This window comes from Paramormyrops kingsleyae, chromosome 1 (assembly GCF_048594095.1).
Source record: "Paramormyrops kingsleyae isolate MSU_618 chromosome 1, PKINGS_0.4, whole genome shotgun sequence".
Lineage (NCBI taxonomy): Eukaryota > Metazoa > Chordata > Actinopteri > Osteoglossiformes > Mormyridae > Paramormyrops > Paramormyrops kingsleyae.
The window spans coordinates 50,359,996-50,383,895 of record NC_132797.1 but is presented as its reverse complement, the minus strand read 5'-3'; the positions used below and the strand labels follow the sequence as shown (position 1 = coordinate 50,383,895).

Here is a 23,900-nt window from a genome sequence, read left to right as displayed (position 1 = left end):
CGGTGTCTCAATTCTGACAACCGTGAACTCAAGATCAGTCACGCTTTGAAAGTATCGCCGTTCTTTGGATTGGAGAATACTCCGGCAGTAGGTTGCGACTCCACCCCCATCTTTGGTAGCCATGTCCACTCTGTTACTGTAGGATACTTCTCTGTTGCGTGAGAACAATTTGTATCCTTCTAACTGGCATTTTGGGGAAACAGAGGATCCAAACAAATGAGTCTCTGTAAGGCATAAAACATCTGCGAGCTGAAGTTCGTGATGACGTTTCATGTCCTCGACATGACAGAGAAGACCTTCAACGTTGTGGTGGACAATTGTTATTTTTGTATCTGGATGTTCTGACTTGGCAAAGTGCAACAGTGGTCTTGTGTTAAGGAATGAGGCTTGAGTCATGGTCTCTATGGCTGCCCTGATGTTTTCATCAGCATAGATCTTATTTTCATCAAAATCGATGATTTTCAGTCCTTCTAGGGAGGTTGTACGACTGAGGGCAACGTACGCCATCCCTGGCTCAAAGATCCGCTTCAGACAAACGGCGGCAGACTTCATAGTCATCCCTTGCACTTTGTGGGCCGTACATCCAAAGGCCAACTTCATGGGAAACTGCATCCGAACCACTCCCTTTAGACTTGTACGTTCCTCAAATCTGTCAATGTATACTAAGTTTTCTGGCTTTCCTTGAGCTTTCATCTTACTTCCTGCTGTGGGATTATCTAATTTAAGTCCAATGAGCTTTACAGTTGTCTTACCATCTTTGCTGTTTGTTATAATGTCTGCGATCGTTCCGAAGGTTCCATTGACCAAGCCATCTTCAACGTCCAGGTTCCTTATGAGCATGACTCGAACGCCAAGAGCAGCTTGAATCCTGTCAGGCAAGTCTTGTTTTTTGCCATTGATGCAATGGGGCAGGATCAAACTTTTTCCTGTTTTGGTATCCTTTTTGATATCCTGTGCCCAAACATCAACAACCTCTGAGTTTAGGGAGGCAACAACCATGGTATTGTGCTGTTCTACCTGTTTGTTTGTGGCAAAAATATGCAGGACATCTGTTGGAGAATCTTTAGGTTCAATGACGGCCTGTGTCAGCAGGGCTTTGTCGTTGACACTGAGCAAATCAGCCTTCCTTTTGATTCTAATTCTGTTCAGGAGTTCTGCAAAAGCTTTATCGTCTTTCTGTCGCATGATCTCTGTTAGGTTGACCAGTTGGAAATTGTCTTTCCAGACATCAAGAACACCTTCCTCATAGACACAAAGAGGTTTTGCCCTGCCTAGTGGTGGCAGCTGGTAGAAATCTCCTACAGCCAGGACAGACAATCCTCCAAATGGCTTTGAGTTTCCTTTTATTTGTTGAAATCTCCAGTGAACATAAGCAAATAGTTCTTTGGAGACCATGGATATTTCATCAATAATTAAGATTTCTGCATTCCCAAGTACTGCTCTCACTTCATCCAATGTGTTTCCAAGCCCTGTGTATGGTGGCTTTAAATTCTTAGGCAGCCTCAGGATGGAGTGCAAAGTCTTTCCTGAAATGTTGTAAGCTGCAGTACCAGTGAAGGCTGTGAGGAGCACCGTGGGCTGGGACATGTCACCAACATCACGAAACCTGGGAAGTTGGCGCAGGATCTTGGTCGCTTCCTGATAAACACACTTGATGACGTGTGATTTCCCACAGCCAGCTCCTCCAGTAACAAAATAGAAGAAGGGATCCGGATTACGACCCCAGACACGTCGCAGGCACCAGTCACGAACTGCATAGAACACAGATGCCTGGGTCTCATTGAGACTTCTGTACATTGCTTTTATAAGATCGGGGCTCAATTTTGGGGCTTCGATTATGGGCATAGCATCTCTGTAGTCTTGATGGATCTGGTAATCTGGAACTGGGTCTGTGTCTTCTTCATTTTGCTGAATCGGTTCTCGTTCAGCGAGACATTCCAGACGGTCTACTTCAACCTCGGCCGCATAAGTGTTCCACGCATTTACAACTGGCCCTTTCTTCTGGAGTTCTTCCATTACCTTATCTATTTTTTTTCCATGTCCTTCATACCGCTTCTTGTTGAAGTCAACATACTGTTTCATTTGTTTTGAGAGTCCATCATAATAGAATTCTCTGTATGTTGGATAGTCTGCATTTTTAAGGTCGTCGTCTGTTCTGTGCGGGAAGTATAATTTCAAGATCCGTCTGTAAAACTTTTCTGGTTGTTTAGTTTGAGAGAAACGGGCAAATCTTACAATAGCTGGTTTGCCCACAGTCCTCTTCTGGATGTACCCCGCATTGTTTAAGAGGGGAACAGCATTTGGTCCTTCAACTTGGTGTCCGTAGAGGACCCTGTACGCTGACACAAATTCAGCCAGACACATATATTCAAATTCCAATGTTGTAGGTCTGTTGATGTATTTTTCTGTCAAACCCGACATCCAAACATTTTCTTCATCCAGGCGCATGTTCATTAATTTGCTCATCGGAAGGCTCATTTTCACACCATCCTCATCTGTCTGGATGAAAATAACACTGCGTGAGCACTTTTTTAGCGGTAAGCTGCATGTGCGGGCTACGGACTCTTGGGCACTGACCTCTCTGTGCTTTGAATAAGCCTGCAAGATGATTTTCATCTCATCTTTTTGGTCGACGTTTGATTTCTTTACGACTTCAATGACAGAGTTAAGGATCTCTGTCATTTCATGCTCAGGCTTGGTTAAATAAGACATCATGTACTCGATGCAGCTGTACTCATCAAGCACGTACTGAATGTCCATGTTAGCGTTCCATACTCGGAGCAGATCAGCGTTGAATCCATTCACCCAGCAGTCTTTGGGATCACGCTTCATCATAACAACCATTCCAGAAGTGAGAGCATCAACATAAGAGCTGTATTCTTCCTTGGTCATCTTACAAACTGTGAGCAGCTCAGATAAATCTTTGAACGATACTTTTTCATCCATGAGTAAATCTCTCACTGGTTTCAGCTTCTGCTTAGCCTGCCTTTGTCTTTTTGACAGAATTTTCCACTTTGATGTTTTAGGTTTTTTCCCACAGGCTTTATCTTCACTTTTATTCCCCTTCTCTGTATCCTCATCACTAGAGTCAATTTCAGCTGGGGTGGTGATTCTAGTGCTCTCCATGGGTAGTTTGGGGAATCCAAATCTGCATTCTACATGTCCTTTCTTGCATGATTTGGAATGCTTCTTGCTGTGCATCTGAACCTCAGTCACAATTTTGTGAAGCTCGGGGTCTCTGTTTTTATCTGGTAGCTGGCAGGATATGTAGCGATCGATGAACTTGACAACTTCATCATCTCCATCTTTTGCAGCGTCAGGTGCATCTTTCACCCATACCAACATATGAATATGTGGACTTCCTCTTGCTTGAAATTCCACTCGATAAAAGTAATCTTCCACTGGGCCGATGGGCTGGGCAGGAGACAGGATGAGGTTAGTTATGAGCGCGTCCACTCTTTTCTCAAACATGCGCATGACTGTGACTGGGTTGCTCCGGAGAATGTCGCATTTGGCGTTCCAGTCGAGCTCAGAAAATTCTACCTCTTCTCCCTGTTGAGCTTTGATGACCTTAACGACTTCCGGCCATCTCATTTCGGCAGCAGAAAAGGTTACAAAAAACGTGGGTCTGCCTAGCTGCCTCACCATTGCATGAAGGTCACGAAGGCATTTCTCCCAGTAAGCTGGAGTGCCTCTTAGGGGACGCATGAATCGAGTGGCCTCTCTATGTTGTATCAGTCTTTCAACCTCTTCCTTGTCTTGCAACATTTTGTTGGAAATGTTGCGTCCATCTCTGGTCTTTGTTTGGCCTTTGCGCGTCTGAATTGACATGCTGTTGGTGGCCATGTGGGTTTCTGTTACAAACTGGCAGAAGAAAAGGTAACTCTGGTCTTTGGCAAATCTGGTATCTACAGAGAAAAGCCTTACATTGAAATACATACTAAGGGACAACCGAACTTTCCTGTCTTGATCAAACGTATTATTGCCAGTCGGGAACTGCACAGGAAAGGCCTTGGCTTCAAGCCTTGGAACACTAAAGAAGCCCACGGGTTTGTTTCTTTGGGCCGGAGCTATGCTGAACACTCCAGCCCCATATGACAGAACTTCCTGTGCTATGTCAGGAGGCTGCATGCAGGTATCTAGTATCAGACCAGGTCGAAGTGCCTGATGTTCTTCCCCCACGTGGCTGGGCTGCTGTTCCACAGCTGCACCTGTCTCATCATCCTTGTCTGGCTCGTTACCTAGCTGATCATCTTCAACAATGTCAAACGTGGCATTCTCACATATCTCTACATCTGTGTAATCTGGATGGACCTCTTTAAGTTTAGCTAGTCCTGCTAGCACATTTTTCATGTTTACTGTGTAGAAGTGTTGGTGACCTTTGTATTTAATATTCCTCTTAAGCTTCACTTGTAAAAGCTCAGCTTCATTGCTAGTCCTTGGAAGAGTATTTACAGTCGTTTCCATCTCAGAAGGTACACACACAACGGCTCCATGCACTGCTCTTTGCTGTCCTTTGGGTAATGCAACAATCTTTGCAAAAGGAATAATCTTTGCAATCAATTGCCTTTCGAGCACATTTAATACAAACAGCTCTGAGGGAATGGGTGCTAGGTGCAAATTATTTGCAGCGGCAATCGGTGGCATCATTCCTCGTCTTAGGTGGCTGTCACATGTGTAGCAGATCCATTCCTGCATCCTCTCTCTCCGTACAGAACATGGAGCTGAACAAGCAGAAACGCAAATGTGAACATATGTACCTGTTAGACATTCAGCCACCAGATGAAGATTTTTGGAGTATGTGCCTCTGTTACAATGCTTAACTTGACTGGGGAAAAGAGCTCTATGACACACCGTGCAGACATGTGTGGGTCCACATTGAATCTTCTCTTGGAATTTAACTATTGCAGCTTGCATTTCATTGCTGATCAGGGGCTGTGGGGTTTCCTGGCGGGAGCCTGCCAGTGTTCTATATTTCCTCCTTATTCTGAAAGCGCACTGCAGCATTTGATTAGTAACAAGTGCAGTCTTGGACTGACTGAGTTTCTTTTTGGCAGCATATTGTTTAACATAGTGGAGCCTAAAACGTGTTTCATTGTAAGATTTGTCTTTCATATACTTCTTCATAAATGTTTTTTGTTTACTTCTGAAGTCAGGATCCGTACCGTATCTCTGTGTCATGTACTTCATTTGTTTACTTCTGAAGTCAGGATCCGTACCGTATCTCTGTGTCACATACTTCTTCATGAATGTTTTTTGTTTTCTTCTGAAGTCAGGATCCGTACCGTATCTCTCTGTCACGTACTTCATTTGTTTACTTCTGAAGTCAGGATCCGTACCGTATCTCTGTGTCACGTACTTCATTTGTTTACTTCTGAAGTCAGGATCCGTACCGTATCTCTGTGTCACGTACTTCATTTGCTTACTTCTGAAGTCAGGATCCGTACCGTATCTCTGTGTCACGTACTTCATTTGTTTACTTCTGAAGTCAGGATCCGTACCGTATCTCTGTGTGACATACTTCTTCATAAATGTTTTTTGTTTACTTCTGAAGTCAGGATCCGTACCGTATCTTTGTGTTACATATTTAATTTGTCTGCTCCGAAAGTGAGGATCAGTTTTGTATCTGTTGTTGATGTATTCTTTCTTCCATGTTTGCTTTTTAACATATGCTTGTTTCATGGCATGTAGTTTTTTCAACTTAAATGCATGACAGGTAGAATATTTTTCTTTTTCTGATGTACTTCTTGTTGTTGTACTTCTGGTGTTGTTTTTGGTCCTCCGACTTCCTTTGCGTCGCCTTGCTTTTGTCATTTTTGACACATCTGAGATTGGTGTTTGACTTACTTGCAATACATTGGGCACTTGATTGAGCATATCATTTGGCTCTCGCTCATCAAAACAGCGCTTTTGGTTTTTGACACACTGATTTGATTCTGTTAATCTTGAAGAAATATTTACAATGCCCATGTGTGTAGGAGGGGCATCATCAGCGTCGTCACTGAGAAAAGTAACTGGGACAAACTCATAGGTGGTATTGGGACCGCGATTCTCAAAGAGCTTGTATAGGTGCTCAACCATGTCCGTCAGTTTGCCAAAACTCATCATAATTGCAGTTCCATCAGGATGGGGCAGACCTGCTGAACATCTGGAATGTGAATCAAACAGTCCATATGTACCTGATCTGTCCCGAAAAACTGCAATGCATTCTGGACTCACAATAAGTAAAGCATGGTTAACATTTTCTGACAAACACTCCAGTTGGGTGGCAAGGGGCAAACCCAGTCCTCCTTGATGTAGCAGGTGACCCACTCTTACATTTTCCGCGTGTACATTATACATACATCTGTCTGTCAGTACCTGTTTTGGCATTTCTTCGACTGTGAGGTGGTCATCAACGAATGTGCCATCCAGTAAGAGCTGCTGTTTAATACCAATGTAAAGTGCATTTCCTTTTTGAAGCACTGTGTCAAGTGACATTGTTTCAAGCTGTACTCCCTCATTGTGGTAAGCCAAAAAAGTAAGAGCCATGCATGTGCACTGGTGACCACGGGAAAAAGTACTGTATCTCTCGTCTGCCTGGGAATGTGTCGCTCTCACTGACTGGGTGGGTAGACCACTGACGCTGCTGTTCATAGCTGAATGCTGTAATGACAAAGAAAAGTATAATTTTTATAGTCCTACATTTATTTCTGTTGCTGCTGACAATTTTAAAGTTATACCCGTCATAATCAATCAAAACCATTTAAATAACCATTAACATCTTTTGTACTTAACCGCAGTTGACATTTCACTATGTGTACTAGGGTTGGGGCCATTCATGGACTGAAATGAAAATGTATGGTGAATTCCAATTTACTTTTTGCAATTAATGTACAGTTCTATGTCTCATTTACTTACGTTTCATTAACTATTTTTCATGTATTCCTTTGTATTTGTAAGGCACTGTGATTAAAATTACAATGTATGTTACTACATGTAATCACAAACACATGCTCAAACAGCAAGAAATAGAAATTGGTGTTCACTGAATTGAATTGCACTTCCTGACAGTCCAATTTAATTGTAATACACTTTCCTGTTATTAAATTCTACTTCCAATTGCATTTTCTTATGTAAATTGAAATTGTTGAGCTCATTCCTGAATTGACCGCAACCCTAGTGTACAGGAAGCATGCAAATTACCTGGCTGCTGAGGTCCAGCATGCTGTCCAGTAGGATGGTGGATGAATCAGCACCAGTGTCCTTCATTAGCACCACTCCTAACTAAAATGGAAATGGTTAGTAAAGGAAGAACATAGTAAATATGTACATTTGTGCTATTGATTCTCTCTGTGATACACATGTACATGAGTCACATTTGACATTTCAAAATTTGAGTTGCTGGGATGTGATTTAAATAGTGAAACCAAAATTCTTAAACATAGGCATATTCACTGCGCTATCCTCAGAAAAAGAAAAGGCAACTATAAGTTGAACATGCTGTCTGTTGCCCCTAGGATTATCTTTTTAACAGAGCATTACCGTAAATCCAATAACCATTAATAATTTGTGTAGTTTTGAAACATTTGACATTTTAATATGTGTGTACAGTGTATGAAAACTACCTGGCTGATGTGATCCAGTGTGCCATTCTCTGGTGGCACAGCAGGTGACTCAGCACCAACGCCCTTCAACGGCACTCGTCCTGGCTTGCAAGGTGTTGGCCTGGTCAACTCCCTCGCTGTCACGTCCTCCTAAAAGTAAAGTAATTAGTGAACTGTATGGAAAGGACAGAGTAAATATATGTACTTTTGTTCCTTTGACTCTGTGGAATTGTCATGTTGTGTACATGCACATGTGTATAATCACATTTGATGTTTCACATTTCAACCGCTTTGAATGTGATTCAAACAGTCAAACCACAATGCTTAAACCTAGGCTTCCCTCAGAGAAAAAGTAGACAAGTCTAAAGTTAATGTACTATACGGTGCTACTATGATTATCTGGAAAATACAACAACTGCATTTGCAGTGCACCATGTGCATTAAATTTAAACAAAGAAGAACTACCAGTATCATTGCATTTGAAATGCAGAAAACAATTTAAAATAATCATCCCTAATCGTAGTTATTAACTAGTCAAACTATGACACACCTGCTCCTCCTCCAGTGTCTTCTTGGATGCAGCAGGTCTCCGCCGATGGTCCACCGTAGATGTCTAAGAAATGACAAAGCATAAGAAAGATTGTTGCCGCCAAGAGGAACATTCAGAGAAGTGAGCTGTGTGTTGCCCCTATGATTAAGTTCTTAAGACAGCATTACCATTAATCCATTAGCAATGTTTGTACTTGCGAAACATTTGACATTTTAAAAACTATGACACACCTGCTCCTCCTCCAGTGTCTTCTTGGATGCAGCAGGTCTCCGCCGATGGTCCACCGTAGATGTCTAAGAAATGACAAAGCATAAGAAAGATTGTTGCCGCCAAGAGGAACATTCAGAGAAGTGAGCTGTGTGTTGCCCCTATGATTAAGTTCTTAAGACAGCATTACCATTAATCCATTAGCAATGTTTGTACTTGCGAAACATTTGACATTTTAAAAACTATGACACACCTGCTCCTCCTCCAGTGTCTTCTTGGATGCAGCAGGTCTCCGCCGATGGTCCACCGTAGATGTCTAAGAAATGACAAAGCATAAGAAAGATTGTTGCCGCCAAGAGGAACATTCAGAGAAGTGAGCTGTGTGTTGCCCCTATGATTAAGTTCTTAAGACAGCATTACCATTAATCCATTAGCAATGTTTGTACTTGCGAAACATTTGACATTTTAAAAACTATGACACACCTGCTCCTCCTCCAGTGTCGTCTTGGATGCAGCAGGTCTCCGCCGATGGTCCACCGTAGACGTCTAAGAAATGACAAAGCATAAGAAAGATTGTTGCCGCCAAGAGGAACATTCAGAGAAGTGAGCTGTGTGTTGCCCCTATGATTAAGTTCTTAAGACAGCATTACCATTAATGCATTAGCAATGTTTGTACTTACGAAACATTTGACATTTTAAAAACTATGGCACACCTGCTCCTCCTCCAGTGTCGTCTTGGATGCAGCAGGTCTCCGCCGATGGTCCACCGTAGACGTCTAAGAAATGACAAAGCATAAGAAAGATTGTTGCCGCCAAGAGGAACATTCAGAGAAGTGAGCTGTGTGTTGCCCCTATGATTAAGTTCTTAAGACAGCATTACCATTAATGCATTAGCAATGTTTGTACTTACGAAACATTTGACATTTTAAAAACTATGGCACACCTGCTCCTCCTCCAGTGTCGTCTTGGATGCAGCAGGTCTCCGCCGATGGTCCACCGTAGACGTCTAAGAAATGACAAAGCATAAGAAAGATTGTAGCCGCCAAGAGGAACATTCAGAGAAGTGAGCTGTGTGTTGCCCCTATGATTAAGTTCTTAAGACAGCATTACCATTAATGCATTAGCAATGTTTGTACTTACGAAACATTTGACATTTTAAAAACTATGACACACCTTCTCCTCTTCCCATCTCTTCTTGGATGCAGCACGTCTCCGCTGATGTTCCATGGTAGATGTTAAATCACAAAGAAAAAGAAACATTTTCTTATACCATTTGTTAGTGTTTTTTGCACTAAAAACCGGCAGGATTAGCATTGTTTAAATGCTGTTGTGTAAGCAACCTGAAAATATCTTGTGACTGTTACACAAACATAAATAAATTTAATCCAAATTACCTTCCTGCTCTTCGTACCACCTGTGGATTCCAAAGCGCCAGATGCTGGAACAAAGCGGTCCATCTTCTCCTGAACTGCAGGGCTGAACCACACCGGATTTAGGGGGATGGAACACTCCAACAAGTTTCCCTGTCAAGTAAAATTTCGCAGAGATGAGATATATATATATATATATGACATAAGCATGCACAATTTATTTGTCATATGTAGTACCTGCTGGCCAGCCATCCTCCTACTCTCCTGAGTGTGTTCACCCTGCACGCGCTGCCTCTTCTATTGTGATTAAAAAACAAAGTCTTGTTGGAGAAGTACTGATCAAACATCCCGTAAAAAATAGGCCACCAAGTTACAGCATGCATCCATTACCTGCTGAACAAGCGTCCAGTCGAACGGGTTGGAAGCACGTGGCACAGTCACCTCGCCAACCACAACCAACTTGGGGGAGACTCGTCTGACCACTGGTGGTGAAGTCTTCAGGGTAGCTGGTGCCTTAGAAGGAGCCGCCTGCAATTCAAAGAGTTTGTTTAGGCTCCATAGACCGCAATGTGGTTGCATATAAGCTGCAATGCATGTAATGGACCATCATTACCACAACCAAATTGGGGGGCACTGGTCTCTCCACTGGTGGTGAAGTCTTCGGAGAGGCCGGTGCATCTGGAGTAGCTGCCTGTAGTTGCAAAGAGGCAGCATCCCAGAGCAACCATGTAAGGATCTCCATCCCTACATTGTCACTTAGGTGCACCTGCCAGACATAGTGACACGTAAACAAATGTAGACATTGACAGTAAATCTTCATTAGCATTTTTACAGCAACATGTTTTACGTACGCCATCTTTGCACCACAGCTCCAGGCGACTCAGCGGGAAGTGTTCAGCAACGGATAGGTACCGAATACCTAGAAGAAAAAGCAGTTCAACCATGAATCTTATTTCTAGCCAGCCTAGAATTTTGTAATACTGCACAGATAAAGTAGAAATGTGTAGCAAGAGAAGAAAATATTAATTTAATTTCAGATGAAATTAATTACGATTTACTGTGTGCTGAAGGACAAATGTCATTGCTCAACCAAGGAAATTTTAGACTGCAAAAACATGTTGATCGTTATGACAGAAACACTCGTGTGGCAAAAGAGTCACTTTTCCCCGAGTGAGGGGGTCTATTAACACAGGTAAACTGAGGAATCAAACAGGTGAACTTAGGTAGGGCTGGGGGCGCAGTGGTTTTGGCTGCAAATAAGGCTTTGGCAAAGGCGAGGGGTCCGTGAGGACTGGAGGGCAGGAACGGAAACAGGACAAAGGGACGCAGAGGTCAACAAGTGGCACCGACAGGCGTGGCTTGTAGGAACAGAACTCGAGCTGTGGGAAGAGAACAGAGAGAGCCGCTCGGCATTTGCCGAGCGGGACACAACAACAATACCTCGCCCCGTGTGTGGGGAGACAATCCTGTTTAAGGGATCCCACGCAGGTGCGGCTTGTTAGCCCTCATCCGCAAGGTGGTTTGGGATGTGGGTGTAACATTGATATTTCATTGACAGTAACAAAACAGCTCCCCAAATAATGGTAATAGCTGTCTTTTTAAACTTTTAAAGCAATTTTGTATTTTTGTTAAATAGTCTTCTGAAAAAGAGCAGTGTTTTGTACATACCCTCCTGAGCGGCCACACGATGGTACTCCTGGCGCAGGAGACGTTGCACTGCTTCATCCACGGTGAGACGTGTAGGGAAATCCAGAACAACCACCTGTATTTATTTAAGAAGAATAACAATCATTTAAACAATATTTAATTCGCAAGATTTCAATGAACGAATGCATTGAAAAAATAAAGAGTTACATTAGGCCAGCGGTTGCAGAGAGTGGTGAGCAGCCTCCTGAAGTCAGCTCCAGCCTCGGTGATGGTCCTGCTGGCGGTCAAGTTGTTGCTGGGTGCTAACACGCAGACTACCTCGGGTGTCCGAGGAAGAACTGCATGCAGCACCTCACGCCTCAACTCAGCCGCGCTCGCCCCTGGAGTCGACATCAAGCCGAAGGAGAGTCGGCCCTGTGGCATGGTGACAAACCCATCTACGATCGCTCGCAAATGGGAGTCACCAACCAACAGAGCCAACTGCAAAAGGAAAAGCACAATACATGATTGAAAATGGCCAGTTAATCGTGAAGGGCAAAATGTATGTAAAGAACAAAACAGAATTACCTTCTTCTCCGGGTCCTCGGCTGGAATAACCAACTTGTGGCTCCGTCCAGTCACACGAGATAGTGGCCACCGCCTCACCCGATGACGAAAGCCAGTCCCACGGCCTATTTAGAGACACACAGAAACCAAGATAAAACTTTCAATTCTTGGAGCAGTCAACGAAATGAACACACAAGCACTACATACGTGAAGAGAGGTATGATGCCATCTGCTGGGGTTCCTCTTGGAAGGCCGTGGAACGTGACACCTACAACAGGTTTTCATCAAAGTTTTTGATAAGTACAATGGCATCATGACACTGTAACAAAGTAAAATTACTAGCAGCCACTGTCATGAGAACAGAAGAAGACTTTTCTGATTTGTAGGTTAGATACCTCCTTGGTGACGTCATATGGGCAAATCGGAGGATCTGCCAGGTCCAGCTTCCTCCATCTCTTCTTGGCAGCCTCTGAACGACTCCCTTTACGCGGCATCCTCTCTGGTGTAAACCTGTGAAATACACGAAAACTGGCAAGAACAAGGTTATCTCCACCCAAAGTGGATGGAGAGCAGACAAGCAGAAAAATGTAAAAAATGCAGTTATGGAACAACTTCTAGAAATATGTATATGTTTTTTGTAGGTAGTGTGTGTGTGTGTGGGCACGGGAGGTGTGGATGTGTGTGGGTATTTAAAATGACAGTTATTAATGGATGTGTGTTAAGGTTTTTTTTCTCTTTTTTGTGGTAATGTGCTGACTGCAATGTACTTGATGATCTGTGGTGATGCCAAAGCACAGCAGCTCTCACAGAATGAGGAACTGTAAAGAGAAGCAGAATAGATTGGTATTATTTGTACTGTAGAACATTACTTAAGAGGAAAAACTGTTTTAGCAAGAAACCCGAGTGCAATGAAATAGCCTACATTGTAGTTTCACATAGCCTGTTCGACATAGTTGATCAAACACAAAAGCCATTATTGTGAACTGCTAGTTTTATCCATAGTGCCCTGAATTTCTCTTCTCGACATGTGAGTTTATTTAGGAAACCATCTCAACACAAGGTGAAAGGTCAAACCATATGTATAGCAAGCCACGATGCAGTGTAGAATTTATTTTTGTGTTGCTGTGGCAGCCTCTCTGAAGCCTGAACTCTAATAACCACTGCACTATTGAAACTGACATGTCTTGAAAGTAACACTTAGGCAAATGAGAAATATAATTTAAAGAATTCATGTAATTAAATTAAAAGGTGTTGACACAGTAGTAGTTTAAGGATGTGCATAATTATGGAACCAGAGTATTATAAGTTTGTAGAGCAGTGTGTAGACTTTTTATATGAAATATATATCACAACATACTCTGCTAACATACTCGATTATTATTAATTATGGAATGACACAGAAAGGCCAGCAAAGCAGTCACAAACTCTGTCAGTTATACAGTGATGCCAACCACAGCATGACAATACCCTCACAGCACACAGAGCTATTAAATACTGACTTAGTTACCTGCCAAATGTAAGAATGCTTAGATTTTTTCATTCATTCATTAAGCAATGCAATTGTACAAAACTGCAGGAACATTCAATAAACTTCAATACAGAAATGCAAATCAATAAGGATTTTTTAAAAGACATTTACACATTTAGCAATACAAGTTTCTTGTAAGAAAATGACATTCAATACAAAGTACTTCATACATAGACATTCAATACAAAGTACTTCATACATAGAATACTACATCAGTACATTGAACGTGTAAGTCCTTTTTTTGCACATTTCGCACCTCATTTCATTTCAGTTCATTTGCACAACACCCACTCATACACGTAAGGGATAATGTACATTATCCTGCTTATTACACGGCTACTTGCCACATAAGGGAAAAAACTGGACATGAATATGAATTTGAAACATTTTATTGGCATATTTGTTTTAAATTAACATTTTTAAACGGTAAAGGGATTGAGGGATTATAAACATACTAGTAGTACCGGCTATGCGTTATTACTTTGGAGCGGTTATTATTTGAAAAGAACGAACCTGCAAATGTCTCAACTGACCAATCAGAATCAAGCATTCCAGAGAGCCATGTAATAAAACGAAATAACATGTCTGTGTCCAAAATCACACACTGCATTTCACATACTATGTGAATTAACCTTATCAAACCTAAGGTACTTTGAGCTATTTTTGTATTCCATTAGATTTAGGCTTATTATATCGTATGGACATAAGTTAGCAACATATGATTTATGGTTTTGTTTTCAGGACTTTCTGGGCTACTCAGATATATAATAATTTGATGTGTACATACAATATTATGGTTTTCATGAGGAGAAATGAGTCGCGAGTACAGTAAAATCCAGTTATAACGGACTTCAAGGGACTTGGCAAAGCAGTCCGTTATTATATCCAAAGTTCGTTATATCTAGGGTTGCTGTACGGCCAGAACAGAACTACAGGACACCATTTACTCCTGCCACACCCCAGCAGACAACCTTGTGACATAGATTATTATATTTTACGTGTAGTAATCTAACTTTACCTGACCAGATGCATGACTATTAATAATCACCGGCACGCCAGGCGCCTTGTAGCCGGAGCTGCATGTCCGTTATAGCCGAACAAAACTACAGCTAAAAGCTGTATAAGGGACATGCTTTAGGGGGAAAGCGGAGAGCACGCAAGGTCCACACAGAAAGGCCAACCAAAGGATCGAACCGAGATCCTTCTCCGATAAACACTGCGCCACCGTGCAGCCACAAACTACAGTTGAAAAGGTTAAATAAAAAAGCAGATGCTTACCAGCTCGACGTGTGACGTTTAGATAGTCAGGAAACTCGTAGCAATGCAATATGAAATCCAGTAGCTTTTGTCTCAACCAACCGCCAAAACCACCTGCAACTTCCAGAAAGATCTGGGAAGTTATATATGGTATGAATAAATCATTCGTATTGGACAATTCTTTTCATCCAACATCCAATCATATGTGAGTAGTGGCACATAGCAACGGCATAGCAACCACCTTGTATGCATGCAAGCGATTCTCGAAGTCTTGACCTAGTCTAAACGGGGCACATATGACTCAATGTGGGCGCGCATTAGGGGTGGGCGATATGGAGGAAAATATTATATCACAATGGGTTTATATTTAAATCACGATTTTATCAGGTTTTTAACATGGGTTTGTGACGATTTTTTTTTTACTATTGTGCAAATGATTGAACAATGCAACCAAATTATTTCTAACTATAAAGCATTTAGGCACGCACGTCTTCAGGCTTCGTGTAAACAGGTGTTATGCCGAAAAACGCATCCCTGGCGAAAAACGCATCCCTGCCTTATAATGCATACTGGTGTTCTGACGAATTGAGCTTTTAAGGGTTTTGACAATGTAGCTCAACTCGTGTCAGAACAGCGACCAATCGGTCATTTAGAGACAGGCATGCATTCTACGGCAGGGATGCCTTTTTCGGCATAACACCGGCAAATCAACTTCCGGCTTTTGTACGCCTGTCATAAATCCGAACGACAAGTCACAACGCTGTCATTTATAGTTTTTAATCTTTATGGTTATATATATTTTAACAGTAGTGTCATACGCCTTTGTCAGAGATAACTTAATTAAATAAAATGGGTTTATTGTGTGTACCCTAGTATTAAGTGTTAAATCTTAAAATATTCATTCACCCTAGAAATGCATGTCCCGTATGTTGAAATCTGTGTGCTTCTGTTACTATTAGGCTACTGTCTTCTAATTGTATTTTTTATTTATCTATCCTTTGTTTAACTAGGAAGGTTCCATTGAGATACAATATCTCGTCTTCCAGGAAGTTCTAGCTAAGATGGCAGAAAATAAGAAAAGTAAGACAAACGTTTCATGTATGAACATACATACAGAGATGATTAATATGAACACAAACTGAAAAGCATAGAAATACTAAAGCTATACATATAATAAAATTAAGTTATATTGAACAATGACACTGTTGTTTAAGCTCACAGTTTAAGAGATTTCTAAACACAATCAGGGAAGGCAAGGAGTCTAAATTCAATATATTTTGCAATATATTATATAAGCTGGATTTTCTCAGTTCTGTGCGTGTGGTGGGAGGCTGAAAGAGAAGTGTAACTGATGAACGGGTACAGTATGTATTAGTGCAGAATGTGTTGGATTGGGGCGGTGTGTGGGTGGGAGTTTGTGGGTTGGGGGAGCGTGTGTCTGAGTGCTACTTGGGATGTGTCTATATCGGTGTTTGTGGGTATATAGGTGGGTGTTTGTTAGTGGGAAATGTGTGTGTGTCAGAGGATGGATAGGCGTAGGTAGCTAGTGGATAGGTTGATAGGTAGTTGCTAAGCATTGCTAGACAGCAGCTAGGGTGTCGATAAGTGTTGCTAGGTGGTTACTAGGGTGCTGCTAGGCATTACTAGGTGGTTGCTATGGTGTCGGAAGGCGTTGGTACGGTTTCGGTAGCTGGCTGCTAGGTGGTTGGTAAGGTGTTGCTATGCAATTATAGGTGGTTGCTAGGGTGTTGCGTGGTGGTTGCTATGGTGTCAGAAGGTGTATGTATGGTGTGAGTAGCTGGTTGCTAGGTGGTTGTTAGGTGGATGCTATGGTGTTGCTATGCAATTTTAGGTGGTTGCTAGGGTGCTGCTAGGTGGTTGATATGGTGCCAGAAAGTGTTGCTAGGGTCTCAGTAGCTGGTTGCTAGGCATAGCTAAGTGGTTGCTAAGGTGTTGCTATGCATTTCTAGGTGGTTGCTATGGTATTGCTAGGTGGTTGCTAAGTACTGCAAGATGGCTGTTACGGTGGCAGAAGGCGTTGCTATGGTCTAAGTAGGTGGTTGCTAGGCATAGCTAGATGGTTGCTATGGTGTTGCTATGCAATTGTAGGTGGTTGCTATGCTGTTTCTAGGTGGTTAGTAGGTGCTGCAAGGTGGTTGCTATGGTGTCAGAAGGCGTTGCTAAGATCTCAGTAGATGGTTTCTAGCTGGTTGCTAGGTGGTTGCTATATTGTTGCTATGCATTTGTAGGTGGTTGCAATGGTGTGGCAAGGTGGTTGCTAGGTGCTGCAAGGTGACTGTTACGGTGTCAGAAGGCGTTGCTATGGTCTAAGTAGGTGGTTGCTAGGCATAGCTAGATGGTTGCTATGGTGTTGCTATGCAATTGTAGGTGGTTGCTATGCTGTTGCTAGGTGGTGCAAGGTGGTTGCTATGATGTCAGAAGGCATTGCTACGGTCTCAGTAGGTGGTTGATAGGCATGGCTAGATGGTTGCTATGGTGTTGCTATGCAATTGTAGGTGGTTGCTATGCTGTTGCTAGGTGGTTACTAGGTGCTACAAGGTGGTTGCTATGTTGTCAAAAGGCGTTGCTATGGTCTCAGTACCTGGTTGCTAGGCATAGCTAGATGGTTGCTATGGTGTTGCTATGCAACTGTAGGTGGTAGCTATGCTGTTGCTAGGTGGTTACTAGGTGCTACAAGGTGGTTGCTATGTTGTCAAAAGGCGTTGCTATGGTCTCAGTACCTGGTTGCTAGGCATAGCTAGATGGTTGCTATGGTGCTGCTATGCAATTCTAGGTCGTTGCTAAGGAGTTGCTAGGTGGTTGCTAGGTGCTGCAAGCTGGTTGCTATGATGTCAGAAGGCGTTGCTATGGTCTCAGTAGCTGGTTGCTAGGCATAGCTAGATGGTTGCTATGGTGTTGCTATGCAATTCTAGGTGGTTGCTAAGGTGTTGCTAGGTGGTTGCTATGTTGTCAGAAGGTGTTGCTATGGGCTCAGTAGCTGGTTGGTAGGCATAGCTAGATGGTTGCTAAGGTGTTGCTATTAAATTGTAGGTAGTTGCTAAGGTGTTGCTAGGTGGTTGCTAGGCAGTTGCTAGGTGTTTGGTGATGAGGCCTGAGGTTGAATACCAAGTCTTGTTGCTGTGGTATGAACGCTGGCCCAGTGGGACAACTTTGACTGAAATGCATTGAAGTCAATGGGAGAGAACGAGGGATGAAAGACGAGTGCGGGTCAAGATGTTGGACTTGCGGTGTTGGGTGATGAGGCCTAAGGTTGAATACCGAGTGTTGTTGCTGTGGTATGAACACTGGCGGAGTGGGACAACTTTGACTGAAATGCATTGAAGTAAATGGGAGAGAACGAGGGATGAAAGACGAGTGCGGGTCAAGATGGTGGTCTTGGGGTGTTGGGTGATGAGGCCTGAGGTTGAATACCTAGTCTTGTTGCTGTGGTATGAACACTGGCCGAATAGGAAAACTTTGACTGAAATGCATTGAAGTCAATGGGAGAGAACGAGGGATGAAAGACGAGTGCGGGTCAAGATGTTGGACTTGCGGTGTTGGGTGATGAGGCCTAAGGTTGAATACCGAGTGTTGTTGCTGTGGTATGAACACTGGCCGAGTGGGACAACTTTGACTGAAATGCATTGAAGTCAATGGGAGAGAACGAGGGATGAAAGACGAGTGCGGGTCAAGATGTTGGACTTGGGGTGTTGGGTGATGAGGCCTAAGGTTGAATACCGAGTCTTGTTGCTGTGGTATGAACGCTGGCCGAGTGGGACAACTTTGACTGAAATGCATTGAAGCCAATGGGCCATTCACTCCCATGAAAAAAGATGCGCCTTACTACTATTCACATGGCTAATGCTAGGTAAAAGTTAGCATTTAATGCATTCCTATGGGATTTTTATTGTGTTTTAACGTGAATAATGTCGCCATGGTAACATATTTTGCGCAGAAAAGTAATAGCACACCTCACACAACCAAGGACTCACTTTTGATATATAGATTGCCTGGCTGCACGCTACGGTACGACCCGCATTAATTGCCGAAAATCTACGGAAGAATAATAAATAATAACTAGAAACGAAAATTCCTGAAGAAATTTTGAGATGGGCCTATTCTGGTGACCGGGAAAGAGCTGGTGCTTTTACTTATTGATTTAATTATTCAGTCTTGTAGCTGTGGCAGGAGCAGTGGCCAAATAATGAAACTTTGACCAAAATGCATTGAAGTCAATGGGAGAGAACGAGGGATGAAAGAAGAGAGCGGGTCAAGATGGGGGACTTGGAGCGTTGGGTGATGAGGCCTGAGGTTGAATTCCAAGTCTTGTTGCTGTGGTATGAACACTGGCGGAGTTGGGCAACTTTGACTGAAATGCATTGAAGTCAATGGGAGAGAACGAGGGATGAAAGATGAGTGCGGGGCAAGATGTTGGACTTGGGGTGTTCGGTGATGAGGCCTAAGGTTGAATACCAAGTCTTGTTGCTCTGGTATGAACGCTGGCCGAGTGGGACAACTTTGACTGAAATGCATTGAAGTCAATGGGAAAGAACGAGGGATGAAAGACGAGTGCGGGTGAAGATGTTGGACTTGTGGTGTTGGATGATGAGGCCTAAGGTTTAATACCGAGTCTTGTTGCTGTGGCATAAACGTTGGCCCAGTGGGAAAACTTTGACTGAAATGCATTGAAGTCAATGGGAGAGAACGAGGGATGAAAGACGAGTGCGGGTCAAGATGTTGGACTTGGGGTGTTGCCTGATGAGGTCTAAGGTTCAATATCGAGTCTTGTTGCTGTGGTATGAACGCTGGCCGAGTAGGAAAACTTTGACTAAAATGTATTGAAGTCAATGGGAGAGAACGAGGGATGAAAGACGAGTGCGGGTCAAGATGGTGGACTTGGGGTGTTGGGTGATGAGGCCTAAGGTTGAATACCGAGTCTTGTTGCTGTATTATGAACGCTGGCCGAGTGGGAAAACTTTGACTGAAATGCATTGAAGTGAATGGGCCATTCACTCCCATGAAAAAAGTTGCGCCTTACTACTATTCACATGGTTAGTCAGGCTAATGCTAGGTAAAAGTTAGCATTCAATGCATTCCTATGGGATTTTAAGTGTGTTTTAACGTGAATAACGTCGCCATGGTAACATATTCTGCGCAGAAAAGTAATAGCACACCTCACACCATGAAGGACTCACTTTTGATATATAGCTTGCCTGGCTGCACGCTACGGCACGACCCGCATTAATTGCCGAAAATCACGGAAGAATAATAATAATAAACTAGAAACGAAAATTCCTGAAGAAATTTTGAGATGGGCCTATTCTGCTGACCGAGGAAGAGCTGTTGCTTTTACTTATTGATTTAATTATTCAGTCTTGTAGCTGTGGCAGAAGTAGTGGCCAAATAATGAAACTTTGACAGAAATGCATTGAAGTCAATGGGAGAGAACGAGGGATGAAAGACGAGTGCGGGTCAAGATGTTGGACTTGCGGTGTTGAGTGATGAGGCCTACGGTATAATACCGAGTCTTGTTGGTGTGGTATGAACTCTGGCCCAGTGGGAAAACTTTGACTGAAATGCATTGAAGTCAATGGGAGAGAACGAGGGATGAAAAACGAGTGCGGGTCAAGATGGTGGTCTTAATGTGTTGGGGGATGAGGCCTAAGCTTGAATACCGAGTCTTGTTGTTATGGTATGAATGCTGCCCGAGTGGTAAAACTATGACTGAAATGCATTGAAGTCAATGGGAGAGAACGAGGGATGAAAGACGAGTGCGGGTCAAGATGTTGGACTTGGGGTGTTGGGTGATGAGGCCTAAGGTTGAATACCAAGTCTTGTTGCTCTGGTATGAACGCTGGCCGAGTGGGACAACTTTGACTGAAATGCATTGAAGTCAATGGGCCATTCACTCCCATGAAAAAAGATGCGCCTTACTACTATTCACATGGCTAATGCTAGGTAAAAGTTAGCATTTAATGCATTCCTATGGGATTTTTAGTGTGTTTTAACGTGAATAACGTCGCCATGGTAACATATTCTGCGCAGAAAAGTAATAGCACACCTCACACAAACAAGGACTCACTTTTGACATATAGATTGCCTGGCTGCACGCTACGGTACGACCCGCATTAATTGCCGAAAATCACGGAAGAATAATAATAATAAACTAGAAACGAAAATTCCTGAAGAAATTTTGAGATGGGCCTATTCTGCTGACCGAGGAAGAGCTGGTTCTTTTACTTATTGATTTAATTATTTAGTCTTGTTGCTGTGGCAGAAGTATTGGCCAAATAATGAAACTTTGACAGAAATGCATTGAAGTCAATGGGAGAGAACGAGGGATGAACGACGAGTGCGGGTCAAGATGGTGGACTTGGGTCGTTGGGTGATGAGGCCTAAGGGTGAATATGAAGTCTTGTTGCTGTGGTATGAACGCTGGACGAATGGGAAAACTTTGACTGAAATGCATTGAAGTCAATGGGAGGGAACGAGGGATGAAAGACGAGTGCGGGTCAAGATGGTGGACTTGGGGCGTTGGGTGATGAGGCCTAAGGGTGAATATGAAGTCTTGTTGCAGTGGTATGAACGCTGGACGAATGGGAAAACTTTGACTGAAATGCATTGAAGTCAATGGGAGGGAACGAGGGATGAAAGACGAGTGCGGGTCAGGATGGTGGTCTTAAGGTGTTGTGTGATGATGCCTGTGGTTGAATACCGAGTCTTATTGCTATGGTATGAACGCTGGCCGAGTGGGAAAACTTTGACTGAAATGTATTGAAGTGAATGGGAGAGAACGAGGGATGAAAGACGAGTGCGGGTGAAGATGGTGGTCTTAAGGAGTTGAGTGATGAGGTCTGAGGTTGAATACTGAGTGTTATTGCTGTGGTATGAACGCTGGCCGAGTGGGAATACTTTGACTGAAATGCATTGAAGTCAATGGGAGAGAACGAGGGATGAAAGACGAGTGCGGGTGAAGATGGTGGTCTTAAGGAGTTGAGAGATGAGGCCTGAGGTTGAATTTCTAGTCTTGTTGCTGTGGTATGAACACTGGCCGAGTAGGAAAACTTTGACTAAAGTGTATTGAAGTCAATGGGAGAGAACGAGGGATGAAAGACGAGTGCGGGTCAAGATGGTGGACTTGGGGTGTTGGGTGATGAGGTCTAAGGTTGAATACCGAGTCTTGTTGCTGTAGTATGAACGCTGGCCGAGTGGGAAAACTTTGACTGAAATGCATTGAAGTCAATGGGAGAGAACGAGGGATGAAAGACGAGTGCGGGTGAAGATGGTGGACTTGGGGTGTTGGGTGATGAGGCCTAAGGTTGAATACCGAGTGTTGTTGCTGTGGTATGAACGCTGGCCGAGTGGGAATACTTTGACTGAAATGCATTGAAGTCAATGGGAGAGAACGAGGGATGAAAGACGAGTGCGGGTGAAGATGGTGGTCTTAAGGAGTTGAGAGATGAGGCCTGAGGTTGAATTTCTAGTCTTGTTGCTGTGGTATGAACACTGGCCGAGTAGGAAAACTTTGACTAAAGTGTATTGAAGTCAATGGGAGAGAACGAGGGATGAAAGACGAGTGCGGGTCAAGATGGTGGACTTGGGGTGTTGGGTGATGAGGTCTAAGGTTGAATACCGAGTCTTGTTGCTGTAGTATGAACGCTGGCCGAGTGGGAAAACTTTGACTGAAATGCATTGAAGTCAATGGGAGAGAACGAGGGATGAAAGACGAGTGCGGGTGAAGATGGTGGACTTGGGGTGTTGGGTGATGAGGTCTAAGGTTGAATACCGAGTCTTGTTGCTGTAGTATGAACGCTGGCCGAGTGGGAAAACTTTGACTGAAATGCATTGAAGTCAATGGGAGAGAACGAGGGATGAAAGACGAGTGCGGGTGAAGATGGTGGACTTGGGGTGTTGGGTGATGAGGCCTAAGGTTGAATACCGAGTGTTGTTGCTGTGGTATGAACGCTGGCCGAGTGGGAATACTTTGACTGAAATGCATTGAAGTCAATGGGAGAGAACGAGGGATGAAAGACGAGTGCGGGTGAAGATGGTGGTCTTAAGGAGTTGAGAGATGAGGCCTGAGGTTGAATTTCTAGTCTTGTTGCTGTGGTATGAACACTGGCCGAGTAGGAAAACTTTGACTAAAGTGTATTGAAGTCAATGGGAGAGAACGAGGGATGAAAGACGAGTGCGGGTCAAGATGGTGGACTTGGGGTGTTGGGTGATGAGGTGTAAGGTTGAATACCGAGTCTTGTTGCTGTAGTATGAACGCTGGCCGAGTGGGAAAACTTTGACTGAAATGCATTGAAGTCAATGGGAGAGAACGAGGGATGAAAGACGAGTGCGGGTGAAGATGGTGGACTTGGGGTGTTGGGTGATGAGGCCTAAGGTTGAATACCGAGTGTTGTTGCTGTGGCATGAATGCTGGCCCAGTGGGAAAACTTTGACTGAAATGCATTGAAGTCAATGGGAGAGAACGAGGGATGAAAGATGAGTGCGGTTCAAGATGGTGGACTTGGGATGTTGGGTGATGAGGCCTAAGGTTGAATACCGAGTCTTGTTGCTGTGGTATGAACGCTGGCCGAGTGGGACAACTTTGACTGAAATGCATTGAAGTCAATGGGCCATTCACTGCCATGAAAAAAGACGATCCTTACTACTATTCACATGGTTAGTTAGGTATAGGCTAATGCTAGGTAAAAGTTAGCATTCAATGCATTCCTATGGGATTTTTAGTGTGTTTTAACGTGAATAACGTCACCATGGTAACATATTCTGCGCAGAAAAGTAATAGCACACCTCACACCATGAAGGACTCACTTTTGATATATAGATTACCTGGCTGCATGCTACGGTACGACCCGCATTAATTGCCGAAAATCACGGAAGAATAATAATAATAAAGTTTTTTTTTCGTGTTTGAGAGGCAATTGCACGCAATCCGTAAGCAGTACGGAGACAAACGATATGTCAATCCGTGCAGCTAAGTAAGCCCTACGATTTGGCACCAAAGTGAGCTCCGTGCCTTTCACGGGCTCAGCGCAAATTGGCAAAATGTAGTTTACTAGGTGAAGAACAATATGGGCCTTTCATTACATGAATAGGCCCATAATAATAATAATAAAGTTTTTTTTTCGACTTTGAGAGGCAATTGCACGCAATCCGTAAGAAGTACGGAGACAATCGATATGTCAATCCGTGCAGCTAAG

At 43.3% G+C, this 23,900-nt stretch overlaps 2 protein-coding genes and 1 long non-coding RNA gene across 4 annotated transcripts; all 3 read right to left on the bottom strand.

The window, feature by feature from the left end:
• Window positions 1-6,354: 6,354 nt before the first annotated feature.
• On the bottom strand, window positions 6,355-7,671 carry LOC140578822 (uncharacterized). The gene is made up of 3 exons (XR_011983093.1): window positions 7,608-7,671; window positions 7,186-7,266; window positions 6,355-6,645 (listed from the first exon to the last, which is right to left on the bottom strand). It is a non-coding gene; the product is annotated as an uncharacterized lncRNA (long non-coding RNA).
• A 1,827-nt stretch (window positions 7,672-9,498) lies between these two features.
• LOC140577705 (uncharacterized) lies at window positions 9,499-10,777 on the bottom strand. Its single transcript, XM_072698044.1, has 6 exons — window positions 10,565-10,777; window positions 10,327-10,479; window positions 10,104-10,241; window positions 9,951-10,010; window positions 9,738-9,866; window positions 9,499-9,558 (listed from the first exon to the last, which is right to left on the bottom strand). The coding sequence occupies exons 1-6, from the start codon at window positions 10,655-10,657 to the stop codon at window positions 9,499-9,501; spliced, it is 633 nt and encodes a 210-aa protein (XP_072554145.1). The 5' UTR covers window positions 10,658-10,777.
• Window positions 10,778-10,780: 3 nt separating this feature from the next.
• LOC140578815 (uncharacterized) lies at window positions 10,781-14,820 on the bottom strand. 2 transcript variants are annotated; one of them, XM_072700800.1, is made up of 8 exons: window positions 14,713-14,820; window positions 12,674-12,724; window positions 12,302-12,416; window positions 12,114-12,174; window positions 11,928-12,031; window positions 11,568-11,840; window positions 11,382-11,475; window positions 10,781-11,092 (listed from the first exon to the last, which is right to left on the bottom strand). In XM_072700800.1, the coding sequence occupies exons 3-8, from the start codon at window positions 12,398-12,400 to the stop codon at window positions 11,046-11,048; spliced, it is 678 nt and encodes a 225-aa protein (XP_072556901.1). In that variant the 5' UTR covers window positions 12,401-12,416; window positions 12,674-12,724; window positions 14,713-14,820; the 3' UTR covers window positions 10,781-11,045. The 2 variants fall into 2 exon arrangements, with proteins under 2 accessions (XP_072556901.1, XP_072556898.1); XM_072700797.1 differs by lacking the exon at window positions 10,781-11,092 and having other exon boundaries at window positions 11,123-11,475.
• Window positions 14,821-23,900: the final 9,080 nt, after the last annotated feature.

Coding starts and splice junctions, on each gene's coding strand:
- LOC140577705 (XM_072698044.1), bottom strand. CDS start 10,657: ATGGTTGAACTGCTTTTTCTTCTAGGTATTCGGTACCTATCCGTTGCT. Junction 10,480..10,564: donor AGCTGTGGTGCAAAGATGGC/GTACGTAAAACA, acceptor TATGTCTGGCAG/GTGCACCTAAGTGACAATGT. Junction 10,242..10,326: donor TGCCCCCCAATTTGGTTGTG/GTAATGATGGTC, acceptor TTTGAATTGCAG/GCGGCTCCTTCTAAGGCACC.
- LOC140578815 (XM_072700797.1), bottom strand. CDS start 12,400: ATGCCGCGTAAAGGGAGTCGTTCAGAGGCTGCCAAGAAGAGATGGAGG. Junction 11,841..11,927: donor CCGAGGACCCGGAGAAGAAG/GTAATTCTGTTT, acceptor TTCCTTTTGCAG/TTGGCTCTGTTGGTTGGTGA. Junction 11,476..11,567: donor TCTGCAACCGCTGGCCTAAT/GTAACTCTTTAT, acceptor AAATAAATACAG/GTGGTTGTTCTGGATTTCCC.